A 17,063-nucleotide genomic window follows, 5' to 3' on the forward strand; every position below is an offset into this window, starting at 1 on the left:
TGCTTTTAAGACTACATAAAAATATCAGAATATTTTTAGCATGATATTAAAGGAAAACTGTTTGTTTGGAAAGTATTTTGTGTATATATTTCAATCCCAAGAATAGCACTTTAAAGCTTTTAAGTTACTTTAAACTTTAGAGTAAGAAAGAAAGAATAAATAATATATCAATGTCTGCAAAAAAACTGCTTAAGAAATTATTTGAAACACTTACTTGCTGTTGAATAATTCCACTCCATGTAACATATTGAGGATCAACAACAGCAAGCGGTTCCAACCACATTTCCGTCATTAATTGTAAATCAAGATCACTTTTCAATGTGGAATTACCACTTGGAACTGATTTCTTTGTTTCAACTCCACGTATTCGAACGATTCTGCAAAGTGTAAAAAATGATTTTACCAATCAAATCTTGGTCGTCAATTATTAGTTCTACACTTGAATACTCCATTGCATTATCTCGTAACGATGAATTTCATGACGATCTCATGACTACTATATACCAACGAGTTTTTAATGTGTATCAATCAATCAATCATTGCCAGTTAAGTTAATTTTCGTTGTCAGTAAAAAATGATATACTATCTGGTTATCTATAAAGAAATATCATTTTGATAGTGTGTAATTACTGCCAGTTAATACAATAACTAAGTTTTTACTCTGAATTTTATAGATTGGTCAAAATTTGCCAGAAAGTTACTTTGATAAAGGTGGAATTTTTTCTAAATGTTCTTTCATAATTCGCATAGGTCGAATGGTTGTTGGTGGAAATATGATATATTGAAGCACTGCTGACCCACAGTGCAGCTGTTGTTCCATATCATCGACATGTTTGACAAGGTTAATTATCCCATTATCACCATACACTATATGAAATCCTTCATTCAGACGTCTCCTGAATTCTCCATTTTTGTATATTACCAAAACATTTATCTGCAGCTAACAACAGTTAATAGTAGTAATTAATATTTAGAAGTTAATTTCAAAAAGCTAATAAAAAAATGCTCACTGCAGAATAGTGTGAAGAATAAAATCCGCATAAATGCAACTGACAGATGATGATAACGGAAATGCTTTCTTTAAATACCAAATATAACGTCTGTAAACTTCATAAAATTTTTGGAAAAAAAAAAATCAGACATAAAACTGAAAAATTGAAGGAATTTTAGCGCATTCTAATATATATTAAAAACATAACTCTTTCACAAAACTATGGGCTTGATAAACAGACATTATCCAGACAAACGTGACCAATCTCAAAACTGAAATTAATTCTAAAAAAATTTAGAGCACAACCGAATTTGAAGTCTTATCTACAAAGAAAGAATTCTGAATTTTCCCAGTTCAATTTTCCAAAACTATTAAGTATAAAAAGTTACCTGCAACAAAAATACTTAGCAAGTGAATTGTGCAGTATCAGATCACGATTTGTTTCATCGGTTTTTTCAAGTCGTATAATTCGATTTAATATAAGCGGAATTTTCTTGTAACGTGCAAGCATTACTTCCAATGGACGATTAATAATAGTCAGTGCTGGCAATTGCTAGAAGTAATATATTATAAACAATATCTTACATGAAATATAATATATTTTCAAGATCAATACTTACCATTGTTTCGGCAACTGTGGCACAGTCGTCTCCAACATCAGCAAATTCAAGCATTTTAGTGAAAAAGCAACTCCGTTCAATGGATAGTGAGGTGAAGTTTCTCTGGAATTCTCTGATTACCTAGAATAAGTAGATTTTCAAATTTTTTATTTTTTAAGTTTTTTTTCGAAATTTTTTAATTTTATGAAATGATATAATTCCTTTAAAATGGCAAATAGAAGTGTCTGTATAAGCATTAGAAAAATGTCTAATATCACAAAGATTACTGAGTTATTGGAAATTGCACGTTTGTTAGTTCTAATGTTTAAATATTTCGAAAAAAGCTCAAAAAAGGTTACGACACTTTAACATGAGAACAATTTGCTTGTGCAAATTATTATGCATTTGATATTTACTTCGTCCTCATCCTTTCCTCTTAGCATCGTTATGATTAACAATATTAACGGTAGCAAACACTTATTATATATTAAAATATATATTAAAAATTTTCAATTTTTATTACTTGTTATATTAAAAAAAAAAAAAAAAAAAAAATTGAAATTTTTTATTACTTGTTCTCTAAACGCAACCGTAAGGCCATCAAGGAATGCAAGTTTGATTACAACCAACTGAGTCTCCAAATTTAATTTGACAATATAGAATGATTTCGGGATATGATTATCATTATCACTGAAAAAAAAGTGCTCCAAAGCTCGAGAGAAAAGTTTAACTTCTTTATTGAAAATTATTAAAAAAAAAATATATATATATATATTGAAAGTGAAACTAAACGTCCTCTACATATTTTATTGAAGATTATGTGGTACTACTCTTAGTATAGCACTTTTGCAAGTCGAACATAACTTGAAAATATTAGAATTTAAAGAAAATAATGTCTTAACTGGTTTAATTATTTAGTGATTTCACTAGCAATAGAGCGAATATTTAAATAATGAAAGATCAAAAACGAACTCTTCAACAAACTTTACATAAGTTTGTCCATGAACAAGCGAAAATGTTGTCATTTGTGCCAGCATATCATAAAATACAGCTAATGAAAGCTGCGATGTAACTTTTACATTCGGTTCCTCGAATAGAAATAATCGTGGAGGCAACGGATGATCATGAGTAAGAATTACACGAAAAGTGTATACTTGTGACCAACTTTGCCTGAGAAATTAAAAATTACAAAAAGTTACGATAGAAGAGTAAAAAGGTACAATTATCTTCACTATTTAGAGTGAGCTACATTTACACAATTCTTTAGTTTGAGTCAATTATTTAATCAGTTATTTAGCTCCTACTTTTTCATTCATTCAGAATTAACACTAATGAATGATAATACGGCTTATGCTATCTTAACTTACTGAATCTCATCTTTTCTGTACATCCACTCTTTTTTGTTGCGATCTAAAAAAAGTGGCATGTCATCAAATGGATTTATATTGCTACCGTCTTGCTGAACATTTCATTCTCTAATTTAACCCAAATACCCTTCCACCCCAAAAATATCCATTATTCCAACACACTATATTTTTACCAAAGTCTTTCTTCAAATTCACTTATAATCCGCCAAAATTCGACAAAATTTGCTGTGGTAACATTTTGTGAGCATAAAGTTTCCAATTCTCTGTAAAGGAAATAATAAATCTAAATTAAAAAAATAAATTAAAATAAGTTGACTTAGAGATATGTAAGGAATATGAAGGAATTTTTAAGTTTTTGTAGTGATCACGTAATTCCGTTCACCATGCCCCAACACTGTATTTAACAGGGCAATTCATATAGCAAAATATTGTCAAGCTGATCAGGAACGTAACTTCATTAGAATAATTTACCTGGTACTTATGGTTAGTACAGCTTTGTTTTCTTTTATAACATAGCGAAACAATGACTTTTCTTTTAATACTTCAGGTGGAAGACGAAAAATATCTGGCAAAGAATTGAATGAATGAACGTGAATTAACATACGATCCGTTTCAAGCAATCTGACAATAAGAATAAATAAAAAAGGTGAATAATATTCATTCTAAATGCCTCTTTAAGTCACTGAAACATAATTTTTTGCAATAACAAACAAATTACTGTAAAGAAAAATAATTTCGGGAAAAGTAGAGATAAACTAACCTAAAAATAGTATGTCGATATGCATCTGAAAAAGTCTGCTTTGTTGTATTTATGGAACAACGATCGGATAACAAATCCCGTATTATGCCACATTGTGCTTCACATATTACCGTTATTTTCAACTTTGCTCTATAAAAATATTCCATATGATTTTCGTTGGAGAAAAATGTCCATACATTATATATGTGATTATACGATAATTAGTATTTAACATAACTATTAGGTAATACGCGTTATATTCTGAGGAAACTATTACTCAGTTTAAGGTAACAATTTAATAAAAATAGAGCAAATATTAAGAATTCTCAAAAACTTGAGATTAAAATTGCCTTCAATAATATCTATCATGAGTTATCAAGAAAAGTAATGTAGTGATCCGATAAATTGTAACATTAAAATAAACCTCTTTGTATAATCTTCGGAGAGAGCGCAAATTTTATAGCCAATTGTCACCTGCGGTTTCCAAGGTAGACTAAGTTCTACCAATATCGATGACTGATCATCCCCTTTTTTCAATACTCTCAATTCACGTAGTATAAAACCCTCATGAAGACGTAAACGTATAAAATACTCCAAATATGATTCATACTCCATACTGTAGTGCATTCTACGAATAACACCACTGAAATAGTCATTAATATTGAAAAAAAAAAAAAAAAAAATGTTAATAAACAAACTTTATTAAAAGCACGAAAACACAAGCATTATTAAAAGTTGAAAATTTTTGTGGGAAAATTTACAAATATTTATGGGAAAAAAAATTCCCAGGTCAATGTTTGGAAAAATTATTTTTCGTTCGAATGAGGATGAAAAACTGAAGTTCGAATGAAAAGTTGAAGTTTGAAGGGAGCAAAAATTCTTAACAGATTAGAACACTGAGAAAATACATACCAAGTGTATGGTTCAACAAACTCTGGATTAATTTGCTGAATGAGATCTTTAATATAATTATCTGATGTATCCAACAGCTGAAGATTCTTGCATAAAAGTGATTGACTTTGAACTGGATCAAGACCATTCTAAAAAAGAAATAATACCGGTCTCCCATACACAAATATTAATTAAAAATTTTAACAAAGTGTTTCCCTTTTCGTTTTACTTTTTTAACTTAATTTTAGAACTCACATCTGCGGTAGCTTGATATTCGTCCGGTATATAGATGCCTGATGTTCCCCTTGCAAGAAAAGTCAAAAAACCGGGTGATGAGAAATGTCCAAACACAGCATTCGTATTGCAATCTCCTTGAATCTTAAATGAAAAAACTATCTTTTCCCATACTTCACCTTTATTTCAGTCAAAATCCATTACTAAAACTATAAAAAAATTACCTCCTGAGTTTTGAAATATACGAAAAATCAGACATATCAAATTTTAAAATGACGTCTATGTACTCAGAACCTAATACCAGATATTGTGTGAGCTACCAAACTTAAATTAAAAAACGAACTCATCAAAAGCTAGAAGGGATACACGAAAATCAATTTTATGATCATTTTGAGATACTTATTAAAAAAATCTGTATTACCTGTATAAATGAACAAGCGATGGAGTAATTTCGTAGTTGAACCATTAATTTTTGTAAAGCGTGTATATCTGTTACATTACATACTGCATCCGTTATCAATACTATGTCTGGAGAAGTTTTTTAGTTAAAAAGTACAAAACGGATGAAAAATTAGAAACTGGGAATTTGAAATTCCAAAACTTAAGTGATATGCAGTGGACATATGTATCTCACAATAAGAAAACTAATACTAATTGTGACGTGAAGTTTCTTACAAAATTTTTCAAAAATGAATCACACAAAGACTATGGAATTAAATAAGAATGCAAGATTCACGAAGCTTTTTTATGATTTTTTTTCGTATTCCTGTCTTTATAAGAAAATACTGTTATTATCTATGTCTTACTGGGTTGCGCTGTGTCTGGTAGCAATTGTAAACCAATAAGACCAACTCGTAGCATAAACATCAGTGACCACTCTGAATTAATAAATCCTTCATCAGTACGACTAGTCCGAGAAGTCATTCTGCAAAGACAATTATATAACATATATAGAACTGTAATATGTCAGTTATTCTTGACTGACAATTCTTGCAATTGTCAGTTAAAACACATTTTTAAAGATAATTTTTAAACAGATGTCTCTAATACTAAATAGTAAAGTTTCAGAAGTATAAAATTTACTACTGCTTTTATCAAAAGGGAAATGGAAAACCAACTGAGCAGCTAACAGGCCGTGCATTGAATCCCTGAATCCATCCGTTGCGTGGGATTGTTGCCGAAAGAAATTTTCCGGTAGAAGATCTCCAGCTCTCTGCAATTACTCATATACATCATGGATTACTGCATCTCAACACACATAACGCCTTATTTTTAGTTTCCCTAGCTATTTTTGGAATTTCAGAGTGTAAAGTAAAAAAAGATGATTTTTCCTAATTTTTTCCTCATAGTAATCAATTTCGAGAAAGATTGAAAAATTATGCTATAAATGTGCGACTACGATCAGGTCAAAATGTGATATGTTGAATTGGAAAAAATCAAAAGCTGCATAAACTTTTCAAATTTTTCGTAAAAATCAGAGGAAAAGTATTCAGAGAACTATATGCAGGTGTATATAGTGCCACCATTACCTGTCGTAATTTCTTTCGCTCGTGATTCCACTTTCTCAAATGAGGTTGTACAGTCCAACATAGTCTATTAGAGAACAATGCAAACCGTTCTTGGACATATTGTAGAATACAATCGATATTCTTTTTCGTAAGCAAATAACCTTGCACTATAACCTATAAAAACTGTTGACTTTAATCAACTACTAATTTAAGATTTTAAATTACAGTTTCAAATTATCAGTAATATTCGCCGAAAAATTACAACATTTTGCTGCCTCTTGATCTCATATTTTTATCCATATTCATATTTTATGTGATTCGGATAGCTTTCTCATACATGCATCAGACAATAAAAAGAAGCTAATAATGCTAATAAGAATTTGATGAATTATTTATGTCAGCCGTAAGTTCCAAAATCATATTCTGTAATAAAAATGTCATTTTCTGAAACTATTAACTACTGGTTTACATTCTAAATTTTAACCAATGTTCTCCTTTAAACAAAAATCTCTAATTACTAACTCTATCCTCATCGAAAGCAATAAATGGACTATAGAAACAAATCGTAATAAATATTTCGGGAGAAAATTTATTTGCTGGTAGAAAATTTCCATCCACAAGAAGTCCTTCCAGGCATTGTTGTAATCGGTTGATAATTTTTGAATGTGGCACACAACTTGCTGCCCCATCCTATAAAATAATTAAATAAGCACAGAAAATGAAATGAATTACATTGAAGTGAGAAATATTAGTTTTATTTCTTATTTTCTGTTGCTCCTTAATGTTTTCCATTCATACCGCAGAAACCAATCAGATTAACTCGCAGTGAATGAAATTAATAATGTTTAAAAAATGATAAAACTCAAAAGAAATGGATAAAATACTAGCTGAAACAATAAATATCAAGTAATAAGTATCACTAGTAAAATCAATTCGGAATACACAGAAAAGAATTACATTAGTGAAATAGTTGTTAGCATACTAATTGGATCCTAAAAATTGACCAAAAATTATCATACAAATTGGTTTGAAAAAGAAAAACGAACCACAATGAAAGTAGAAGGACTGATATCAATGACAAAAACAAAACGATAACTTCGCGCAACATATGATATTAGTGTGTTGCTTGTTACCAGTAGCTTTTCATCATTGTGCACTTCATCACCATCTCGAGCACTGATTTTCACAATCTCTACTTCATTCTCATCCTTGAATGACTGATTTGTTAACTTTATCAGACAATGGTACCGAAATATAAGCCAACAACTTTACAATTTCTAAATTATATGCTTTCAGATACTCCTTTTTATAAATGACTACATCCGTTTCCCAATACAATAATTAATCAAACGCGCTTTAAAAATTATCATGCTATGTAATCCTAAGTATTAATAATAATATTTTAATGATTTATCATCAATTTCCTTTGACATTCACCGACAGCGACTTGATTTAGTCGACTATTCATTTCATTTGTTAAACTTGATTAATCGTTAAATTTTCAGAACGAATACTGCTTCACGCTATCGATTCTTATTTTTATTTCGAACAATGCTTTGTTAAAAAATGACTCAGACTAAATAGCACACAAATTTATGTTCTGGCTTCCCATCTGTAACAAAAATAAAAAGAACTTCGCATTGCAAAAGGCTTCAACCGTCGAGAATTTTAAATCTTAAATAGATAATAAATAACAATTATTAGTAAGATATTTGATAACATTCATGAAGTAATACTTCATTTGATGTTTCGATTGCAACTGTGCTATTAATATGTTTCAGATACCATAATGTTTGAATGTATTTGCCAGTTTCCGAACTATTCGATACCAACAGTATTACATTACTTGCTTCTCGTACAGCACAACCATTACCATCCGATGAATTCTTAGATTTATTTAATTCATTTTCCTCTTTATTACAATGATCGTTAATATTTTCCATACATTAGAAATTCTATACTTACAACCTAAAAAAGGATCCTTTGTCAAATTTTAAATTTATTAATTTATCCATGCAACTATGATTTTAGTTGAAAAACTTTGAAGATTTATTTTCACTCGTGATATCAAAACAGCATTATAAAAACTGATCACAAAAATTTTGAAATTCAAAACCTTGAACTTCAAATCATTAAAAACTTAATTAAACAAAGAAGGATTAAAAAGGCTTAAACTATTTAAGATACTGTATGTTGCTTAAAATTAAAGGAAAGGCAACTTAAAATTAAGCCTTTTTTTCACCAATTAATGTTGATATGTTTGAGGAAATCATTTGTAAAGAAATCTATATAAAAATTATGCAATTAATTATAATTTGTTTAGAATATCTTCGTCTAGCTAGTATCTCCAACACAATAAGTTAGATATATAAACAAATTATAAATTGAACAAAAATACAAACGATAAAACAATTCCACGCTTTATTAAATTTATTTATCATCTCCTAAACATTTAATAAAATTTAATGAAATTGAAATAAACACTACAAATGCTTCGATTATAACTGTTTGTTACTTTTAAAAAGAATTCACATCCTATCAGGTAAGCAGTAAAAATAAATCAATTCCTATTTACACAATTGTAAACAACATAGTGCCTATTCTAATCAATCAATATTTGTGTACATCAACACAATGAATAAAACTACCGAATAGTTTGTCATTTCACTTTTATTTTACACTATTTTCATCATCTTCATTTCAACTTTTTCTCTTCTTACATCACTTAATTGCGATCACTTTAAAGCATTTTCATTATTCTGAAACGATATAACAGATAACTTTGAATTTCAAAAATTTAAATCTCTAACCCAACCCCAATCGCAATTTCCAGTGCAAAAGCCAAAAAGTACCGAGGCCAAAAAATCCACCACGTTTTGGAGGAAAGAAGAAAACATGGCCCGTAAAGAATTAGCTAAAGAACGAAAGATAAACCATTTTGTCTCTACGAAACAAAAATTATTTTTGAAGAAGACTTTTTGTTTTAGAAGATTATTTGTGTGACTGGTTAAATTTTAGAAATTGAACAAAATTGTTTTATATTTGCAATAAGGCTAATAGTCAACAACAGATTTTATACTTTAATTGTTGGACTATTTCATAACAATGAAATATTAAATTTAATGTAAATGTTGATTTCAACTAGAATTCTCCATTCATCATTTGCATATATTCATAAATTATGCCTCTTTTTTTTTTTGAATTTTAAAATTAGGAAGTTAATTCATTCAAATATTCAATCATTTTTATCTTTTCGAATTCATCACCATTAAATTCTTTTTTCGTGTGTTCAATTTTTATTTTCATATTGAATTAATTATGATTTCTATTATAATTAATTATAATTTGCGTTTCCTTTAAATTACACCGTAAATAAAACTATGTTGTTTACGAGAGGAAATCAATGATCAATTATCGATTTTTAAGTTTACAGCTAATTAACTTGAACTTAATTCATATCCATTCCTGACTAATTACATCTATCAAATTTACGAGACGCCACGTGATTATACTTTGTAATATGTTTATTGAGTACTTTCCTCTTGCAATTACAATGATTATTATTCAAGATTTATTGTATTCGGAATATTTATAAACTTCATTTGCATTCCTTCCTTCACATGTGACTTCACGTACGTGTACAAATTAATAATTATTGAAGTTTAATTTAGAAATTTTTGAAATTTCCAAATTTTTCCTACTTTAGAGTAATATCTATTTGAATAATTCAATTAAAATATGTTCACAGTACCATTACATATTGGCAATTTACAAATTGATTTTACAAAACGCTTAATTTCAATTGATCGATTTAATGTTGTAATTAATGATAATAATATTAATGTTCCTACTGCTATTATTCCTGCTACAATAAAACGGCAAGAATTTAAGCGAACATTAACAATAAATATTGGATGTGCTATAACTGATCAAACTATACAACTAAATGAATATGCAATAAATGATAATTTATTACGGATTAAAATTAATGATGGAACTGAATTATTAATTAAATATGATAGAAAGGAGGAATTATTTGAAAAATATGAAATTGAATGGTCAAATATCAAATGTTATCATTATATGAAGGATGTGATAAAGGCTGATGCTAATAGCCAATGGTATGGTGGACCTCAAATAGCTCAGCAAACTTGGCCTTTGGCTGAAACTCTGCAACAATTTTCACCGTATTTATCATCGGATACATTAAAAGTAAGCTATTATAGTATGTAGTCTTACTAAAATTAATTTTTCCTTCTATTATTAATTATTTTTGTTTTGTACTAAACTTTTTAAAAAGTCATCAAATAATAATTATAAAAATTTTTTTGAAATTTACAAGAAATTTTAAACAAATTTTCTGTTAACTATTATATTGCATGTGAAAAAAGATTTTTTTGTTTTTAATTTCTTTTAAATATTTCGAAATTATAACTTAGTTTTATCATTTTCATAATAATGCAAAAAATATATCTGGAATGGAGCGTTACTGGTTATGTTCCAGTAAATTTGCTATTTATGTGCCAGATAATATACCACTTTGGACATCATATAACTATGACAAACTTTCACTTCAAGCACAAATTGATAATTCTCCTTATATTGGTTTCTTTGTAAGTTACGGTTTTTTTTTTCTTTTCAAAGAGAAGGAAAACTTGAAATTATCCGGAAAAAAAATAAAAATATCAATTGAAATTATTTAAAAGTTTGAAAAAAAAAAGATTCTTTATATATGTTTGCCAGATAGTTTACTTGGTATAATGATTTCGTGATGTAGACAAAATAAGAATTGAGGTTTTTAAGTTTTTAGGGTTTCTTTTTTATTTTATTTTTTTGATAATTTTTTTTTTTTTTGTTTTCCATTTGAATCTTAAAGATGGAAATGGTCTAATCAACTGCAGTATTTTTCAAATGTTTTGCTATATTTAACTTCTAAAATTTGCTAATATTAAAGTGTTTTGAAAAAAAAAAGTTGATTTTTTTCTAGCAGACTTTGCTTCTTGTTTTTTTTTTATTTGTTTTTTAGAAAAACATTTTCTTTTTCAGACAAATACTGTTGCACCAAGTCTTTCCTATTCAATATTTGTAGCAAAATGTTGTACGCTACGTAATTTTCATATCGCTGTTCATGGAAATTTGTATGATTCATGTAAGACTATTCCTGATGAAGCAATGATTCGTAAGCCTATTTGGTCAACTTGGGCAAGGTAACAATTCTTTATATGCCCTTTCATATAGTCAGTTTTTTAAATTATCTCATTGGCCTAATCTTTACTTGTTTAATTATCTATTTATCCAGTGTTCCTAGCCGTTTGATAATAGGTATCAATTTTTGCATTTGTAATTAAAGATACTCAGAAAAAGTAACGCAACATGATGTGCTTGAATTTGCTCAAGAAATTCTAAATAATCATGCACCAATTTGCCAGCTTGAATTGGATGATAATTGGGCTACACATTATGGCGATTTTGATGTATTTTTTTATGTAATTTTAATTCAAATGGTGTTTTAAATTTCAGTTGAAATTATTCTTTCTATTTGGAATTTCTTAAAACATTGGTTTCTTAGATTTGAAATTTAAAAAAATTTTTTTTTGAAATGAAGATAGATTAGTTTGCAATGAAGAATATTTATTGATTAGTTCATGCTAATATCGCTTGCATTCCAGTTTAATAAGGTTAAATTCCCGGATGTGGAAGGTATGTGCAAACAACTGGAACAATTGAATATTCGATTAACTCTATGGGTTCATCCATTTGTCAATTTGATTAGCGAAAATGGGAAAAATCCGACATTACGGCATTTATTTGTGAGAGATTCCAGTGGTCAACCGGGAATTGTTGAATGGTGGCAAGGGCAGGCTTATGTGATCGATTTCACAAATCCTGAAGCAGTGCAGTGGTTTTGTGAACAGCTGGAAAAAATTAAAAAGGTTAGTTGATAAGAGATCAATTTAATTAGCAGGATTTTTCAAAATTGAATTACTCTGCTGTTTCACTATATTGCTAATGATGGAAAAGTTTTAAGCTTTTTAAAAAATAGTAAAGGGTAGGAAAATTTGTTTAAGATTATGATCAAAGATAGTTCTGAATACCGATCAAATATGAACTACTAGAAGAAAAGGATAATGACAAAAGATAACGACAACTGTAACTGATCCGGAAAGAGTAAGCTTATCATATGCTTTCACCTTTTTTCAGGTTGGCATTTTCTCATTCAAATTTGACGCAGGTGAAGTGACCTATCTTCCAGAAGATGTTCATCTATATTCTGGTGCTTCACCAAATGATTTTTGCGAGGCTTACGTACGTACAGCCGCATCGTTTGGATCTTCAGTTGAGGTGCATATTGAAATAAATATAAATTTAAATGATAATAATTCATTTATTTTCCGAATAATTATGCCCCTGATTTTAAGTTATTAATTAATATTCATAAAAATTCCACAACTATGAATATATAAGACAATGTTTTGCCTAGAATAATTCAAAGTTGAACATTAAACAAATCTCGATGCAAATATACTTGCATAGCATAAGAACTAATTAGGGTAAATCTTAGTTATAACGATCAATTAAATAAAATATAACTATCATTCATTTTTCAACTGGATTAGTTCAATTAAGTATGTAAATCTGAATAATTTAATTAATTTTGTAAAAAAAAAAAATTAGGAAAAGTATTCATTTGTCAGTGCTTGTATTAATGTGGAGTATCAAAATGAAATTTACTGTATTTTATTTATTACAGGTAAGAGTTTTTCGTCATACACAATCTCTGCCCATATTTTATAGGACAATGGATCGCTTATCAACCTGGTTTGTATAGTTCTTATTTATTTTTTCCAAATTTCTACAGTTAATAGGGAATGATAATCTGTAGTCTGGTCTGTTACTGTGTAATTAATTGATTAATTTATTGCAGTGACTAATTAATTAATTTTTTTTTGAAGACAGGTATGTAATTTGTGCAGTTTTTGATTTTTATATTATTAAGTATAATTTTAGGAATAACATTGGTTTGAACACTTTAATACCAGTGGTACTTAATTTCGGACTACACGGTTATTATTATAATTTACCGGATATGATAGGTGGTAATGGATATGGTGGTGAAAAATGCAGCAAAGAATTGTACATTCGTTGGATGCAGGCATCCTTTTTATTTTAAGGAACGAATAAATTGCTGCACATATTTCTCATTTATTTCCAAAATTTTATTTTTTTCAAAATTTATCTATTATATTTTAATTTTCTCTTATCATTTTGCATATGCAAATAGTATTTTTTATAGTTTAATAATGGACAATACAATAGTTTTATCTATACCAATTAATTAGTCAAATGTGAGTAACTCTAGTCATGTGCAGTCACTGAAAGTTTTCATTCCGTTCGGGAAATCTGTGCATGGGATAATTCGATTTAAGTGGTTCATCCAGGTTTTTATCCGGCAGTTCTGCTAATTGCAACAAATATAAATGATAACAAATGCTTAATTATTATTATTTTCTTAAGGCAAATGAATTCCTGCTGTCTATGCAATTTTCATATCCTCCATGGCAGTATGACGATGAGTTGTGTGATATTTTCCATCGCATTATGCAAAAACGAAATGAGATGATGAATTTTTTAATTGAAGCTTGCCAGAAAAGTTGTAAAAGCGGTCAACCCGTAATACGGTTTGTAATTCTTTTGTGTTATTTAATTGCATTAAATTTCTATTAAATAATTGCATGGTTCTATTTTGGAGAATCCGGAAGTATGACTTCCGTATGTTTGCTATAAGCATCATTCCTTTTACGAAAGAATATTCAGTGATTCGCTGAAGCTGATTAAAACACCAATGAAAAAAGATATGTAATGAAAAATCATATTTCTCATATTTTAGGCCGTTATGGTGGTTATCGGAAGATCCGGAAGCATTGTATTCTAGTGATCAGTTTGTAATCGACGATACTATGATTGTTGCACCAATTTTGACTGAAGGTGCAACATCACGAAATGTTTTTCTTCCAAATGGTATTTGGGAGCATGAATTAACTCACAATATTTACATGGGACCAATTAAATTGACTGTTGAAGTAAGTAAATTCAAGGTGGTTTTGAAAATAAAATTTCGAAAGAACTATTAAGGCACTATTATCCTCTTTCTTTTTTCAGGCTCCTCTTTTCCATCATGCTCCACCATATTTTACTTCTGTTGAATAATTGTTGAGCAGAAATATTTTCCCGGAATTGTTATTATGGCTATTCTAGCATACTAATGAATTGATTCCATCTGCTGATTTCTCTTTCTTCCAACGTTTGATTTAATTGAAGTATGTTAATATATCTTAATTGTATAGCCTGTATAAGAAAATTGAATGAATCGAAATCAAAATATTAAGACAAAATTTGAATTTTATTTTTGTATAAAATATATTTTTTGCTTCCTCTATCTATTCTTTTCATTGCCTACATGTCTGATTCAAAATCATTTTAATTAAAATTTCAAGATTCCTCAGAAGCTGATCCTGGCCAATGTAATCTTTCCATAGCCATATTTTTTTCCATTTAGGAAAAAGAAAAACATCATTGGTGGAATTTGAATCTCAAAAATGTAAAGCATAAATTGGTATTCCCGCTTTGAATATTTTCTCTTTTGTTATTTTTAAAATGAAATGCTATAAATTTTTACTGCAAGCACTGAAATATTATTCATTTATATCATTACTATATTCTTGAAATTTAAGCATTTTTCTTGTTAGTTGAAGAGCAATTATTTCAAATGTAAATTCATTTCACCAAACTTTTGCTCTTGTATTTCTTGCTGTGCTATATTCTGCGGATCATTTGTACATTTAGGTGGAAATGACTCGCTCTCTCCTGTAACAATTTTAATAAATTCAAATTTACTTATGCATAATGCAGAATGCACACAAGTTTGAATTTCTCCAAAAACAAAAAAAAGAAAATAAAGGATCTGTTTAATGATAAAATAAAATACCTTTCTGGGTACCTGGTGAACCGTATGCTGTTACTCTAGTTACTTGGAAATTTTCTGGAATTTACCGTCTAAAATGCTCACTTTTCGTTTTATATTTAAAACAGTTTTTTAGTAGACTGATGAGTTCATTATTTCACATTTGAAATTATCAAAAACATAACCCAATGTTTTTCAAAATTTCAAAAAAATTTCAAACTTCGAACCTCCTAATCTCTTCCATAACATATCTTTGTAGGACCAATCCACTTTTCCGACCATTCGTTACAAGTCCAATTAATTAAATGGAATCTTTTATTTCTCTTCCACTCATTTCTAACAGTACAAGCATCAAATTATAAAACCATATTTTTTTTCATTTAATATATGTATGAAGCTAATCATTATCACGATTGTACATCAAACACCAATCTCTTGACCAAATAACACCAAATGAACCTGATAGCTAACATATCAGCAACTCCCAGAAAATGCTTCTAACCATTATAATCAGAATATGATGAATGATGCTATCAATTGATAAGAAGGAACTGAAGACTGCACAAGCAACTATTTCTAGATTTCGAATTCAAAAAGTAATGTTGTCGAGAATATAAGAACAGGGGAATAAACTGGGTAAAAAAGAAATGATGCAACATCTGAATGTGCTATATGAGGAAGAATTATCATCTCATTTTCTTTTCATTAATTTATTATATATCCAATTTCAAATGTAACCTTCCAATTCCTTAATTAAAGAAAAGAAAAAATGCCAATAACTATTCTCATTTTCCATAATGGAAAGAATAAAGTCGTGAAGAAAAAAAAAAGTCACAAATAAACAAACTATTGTTTCATTTGCATCGTTCAACATAAAATACAAATATCACAAATATCAATTATAAAATTAATAAACTGCTTAAATGAAAACAAAAAGAAAAAAAACTTCCATTAAATAAGAACAAAAGCACAAAAATTTGAAGTATGCAAAAATAAATGAAAGAAACACTACGACAAGTAACAAGTCTCACAGTATAATTTTAATCTATTGTGAAAATTATGATAAAAAATTAATACAAATAAAAGAAATCAAATAAATTAATTCAAGATATCGCTTCAAAAAAAAAAAAAAAAAAACGACCGTATTCATCACCTAAACACAATTTGTTTGTTTTTTTTAACAGAAGGAATAAATGGAAGAAATAATCATAAATAATGCAAAATGCAAATAAAATGAAAGCAAAAAAAAAAATTAAGTCAAAATTTATACGAACAATTAATTCATAGCTGTGCTACTACTAAGCGGATAATATATAGCAATAAATAATTTGATACACAATCATTGATAAATAAGGAAAGAAAAAATAGAATAAATAAAAACATAAACCATATGTATAGACAAATTACAAATGAAAGAAGCAAAAATGATTTGTACAACTGGTTAAAAAAAAGATAAAAGTTGGCACCGGAAGACTGTAAAAAGTTCCGGAAAAAAAAAAGATTTTCAATTTTTCATTTTCCAGAAGTTATGAATATCCCTGAAGTTATGCTAAATATGAAAAAAAAGTAATAATTCCGGAATCCAGATTTCGAGAAAAATTATAAGGTTTTTTTCGGCACATTATACGACTGTAGAAAAGAAAAATATAAATTGCAGGATGATATGCAGTGTGTGTGTGTGTGTGTGTATGTTGTCATACATAATTTCAAAATAATCTGAGCTGGAAATTAATATCCATAATTGTAAACGTAACAAGTCTCAACCAGAAATA

The 17,063-nt window shown here is 28.4% G+C and overlaps 3 protein-coding genes across 3 annotated transcripts in view; 1 reads left to right on the forward strand and 2 right to left on the reverse strand.

Moving 5' to 3' along the window:
* Bm4336 (Uncharacterized protein) overlaps nt 1-8,272 on the reverse strand; it is a gene marked incomplete at both ends in the record, with an annotated part of 34,042 nt that extends 25,770 nt beyond the window's left edge. The window contains 20 exons of the mRNA XM_043078340.1: nt 215-377; nt 702-896; nt 1,011-1,100; nt 1,381-1,544; nt 1,612-1,731; nt 2,163-2,280; nt 2,563-2,760; nt 3,131-3,220; nt 3,429-3,578; nt 3,718-3,846; nt 4,121-4,339; nt 4,609-4,736; nt 4,843-4,965; nt 5,243-5,349; nt 5,628-5,746; nt 5,940-6,034; nt 6,351-6,503; nt 6,852-7,019; nt 7,376-7,537; nt 8,066-8,272. Coding sequence (XP_042934274.1) covers nt 215-377; nt 702-896; nt 1,011-1,100; nt 1,381-1,544; nt 1,612-1,731; nt 2,163-2,280; nt 2,563-2,760; nt 3,131-3,220; nt 3,429-3,578; nt 3,718-3,846; nt 4,121-4,339; nt 4,609-4,736; nt 4,843-4,965; nt 5,243-5,349; nt 5,628-5,746; nt 5,940-6,034; nt 6,351-6,503; nt 6,852-7,019; nt 7,376-7,537; nt 8,066-8,272 — 2,898 coding nt within the window. The remainder of the gene's footprint in view (nt 1-214; nt 378-701; nt 897-1,010; nt 1,101-1,380; nt 1,545-1,611; nt 1,732-2,162; nt 2,281-2,562; nt 2,761-3,130; nt 3,221-3,428; nt 3,579-3,717; nt 3,847-4,120; nt 4,340-4,608; nt 4,737-4,842; nt 4,966-5,242; nt 5,350-5,627; nt 5,747-5,939; nt 6,035-6,350; nt 6,504-6,851; nt 7,020-7,375; nt 7,538-8,065) is intronic.
* A 1,795-nt stretch (nt 8,273-10,067) lies between these two features.
* Nucleotides 10,068-14,537, forward strand: Bm9431 (Glycosyl hydrolases family 31 protein; the record flags this gene model as incomplete). The annotated part of the gene is made up of 11 exons (XM_043078341.1): nt 10,068-10,541; nt 10,769-10,942; nt 11,376-11,536; nt 11,680-11,803; nt 11,999-12,262; nt 12,531-12,671; nt 13,081-13,148; nt 13,338-13,482; nt 13,845-14,008; nt 14,218-14,410; nt 14,490-14,537. 11 exons carry the CDS (start codon nt 10,068-10,070, stop codon nt 14,535-14,537), a joined length of 1,956 nt encoding a protein of 651 aa, XP_042934275.1.
* A 550-nt stretch (nt 14,538-15,087) lies between these two features.
* On the reverse strand, nt 15,088-15,573 carry Bm9430 (Uncharacterized protein; the record flags this gene model as incomplete). The annotated part of the gene is made up of 3 exons (XM_043078342.1): nt 15,088-15,194; nt 15,316-15,369; nt 15,519-15,573. 3 exons carry the CDS (start codon nt 15,571-15,573, stop codon nt 15,088-15,090), a joined length of 216 nt encoding a protein of 71 aa, XP_042934276.1.
* Between the last annotated feature and the right edge of the window lie 1,490 nt (nt 15,574-17,063).

The sequence above is a fragment of the Brugia malayi genome (genome assembly GCF_000002995.4).
Source record: "Brugia malayi strain FR3 genome assembly, contig: Bm_v4_Chr2_contig_001, whole genome shotgun sequence".
Taxonomy (NCBI): Eukaryota; Metazoa; Nematoda; class Chromadorea; order Rhabditida; family Onchocercidae; genus Brugia; species Brugia malayi.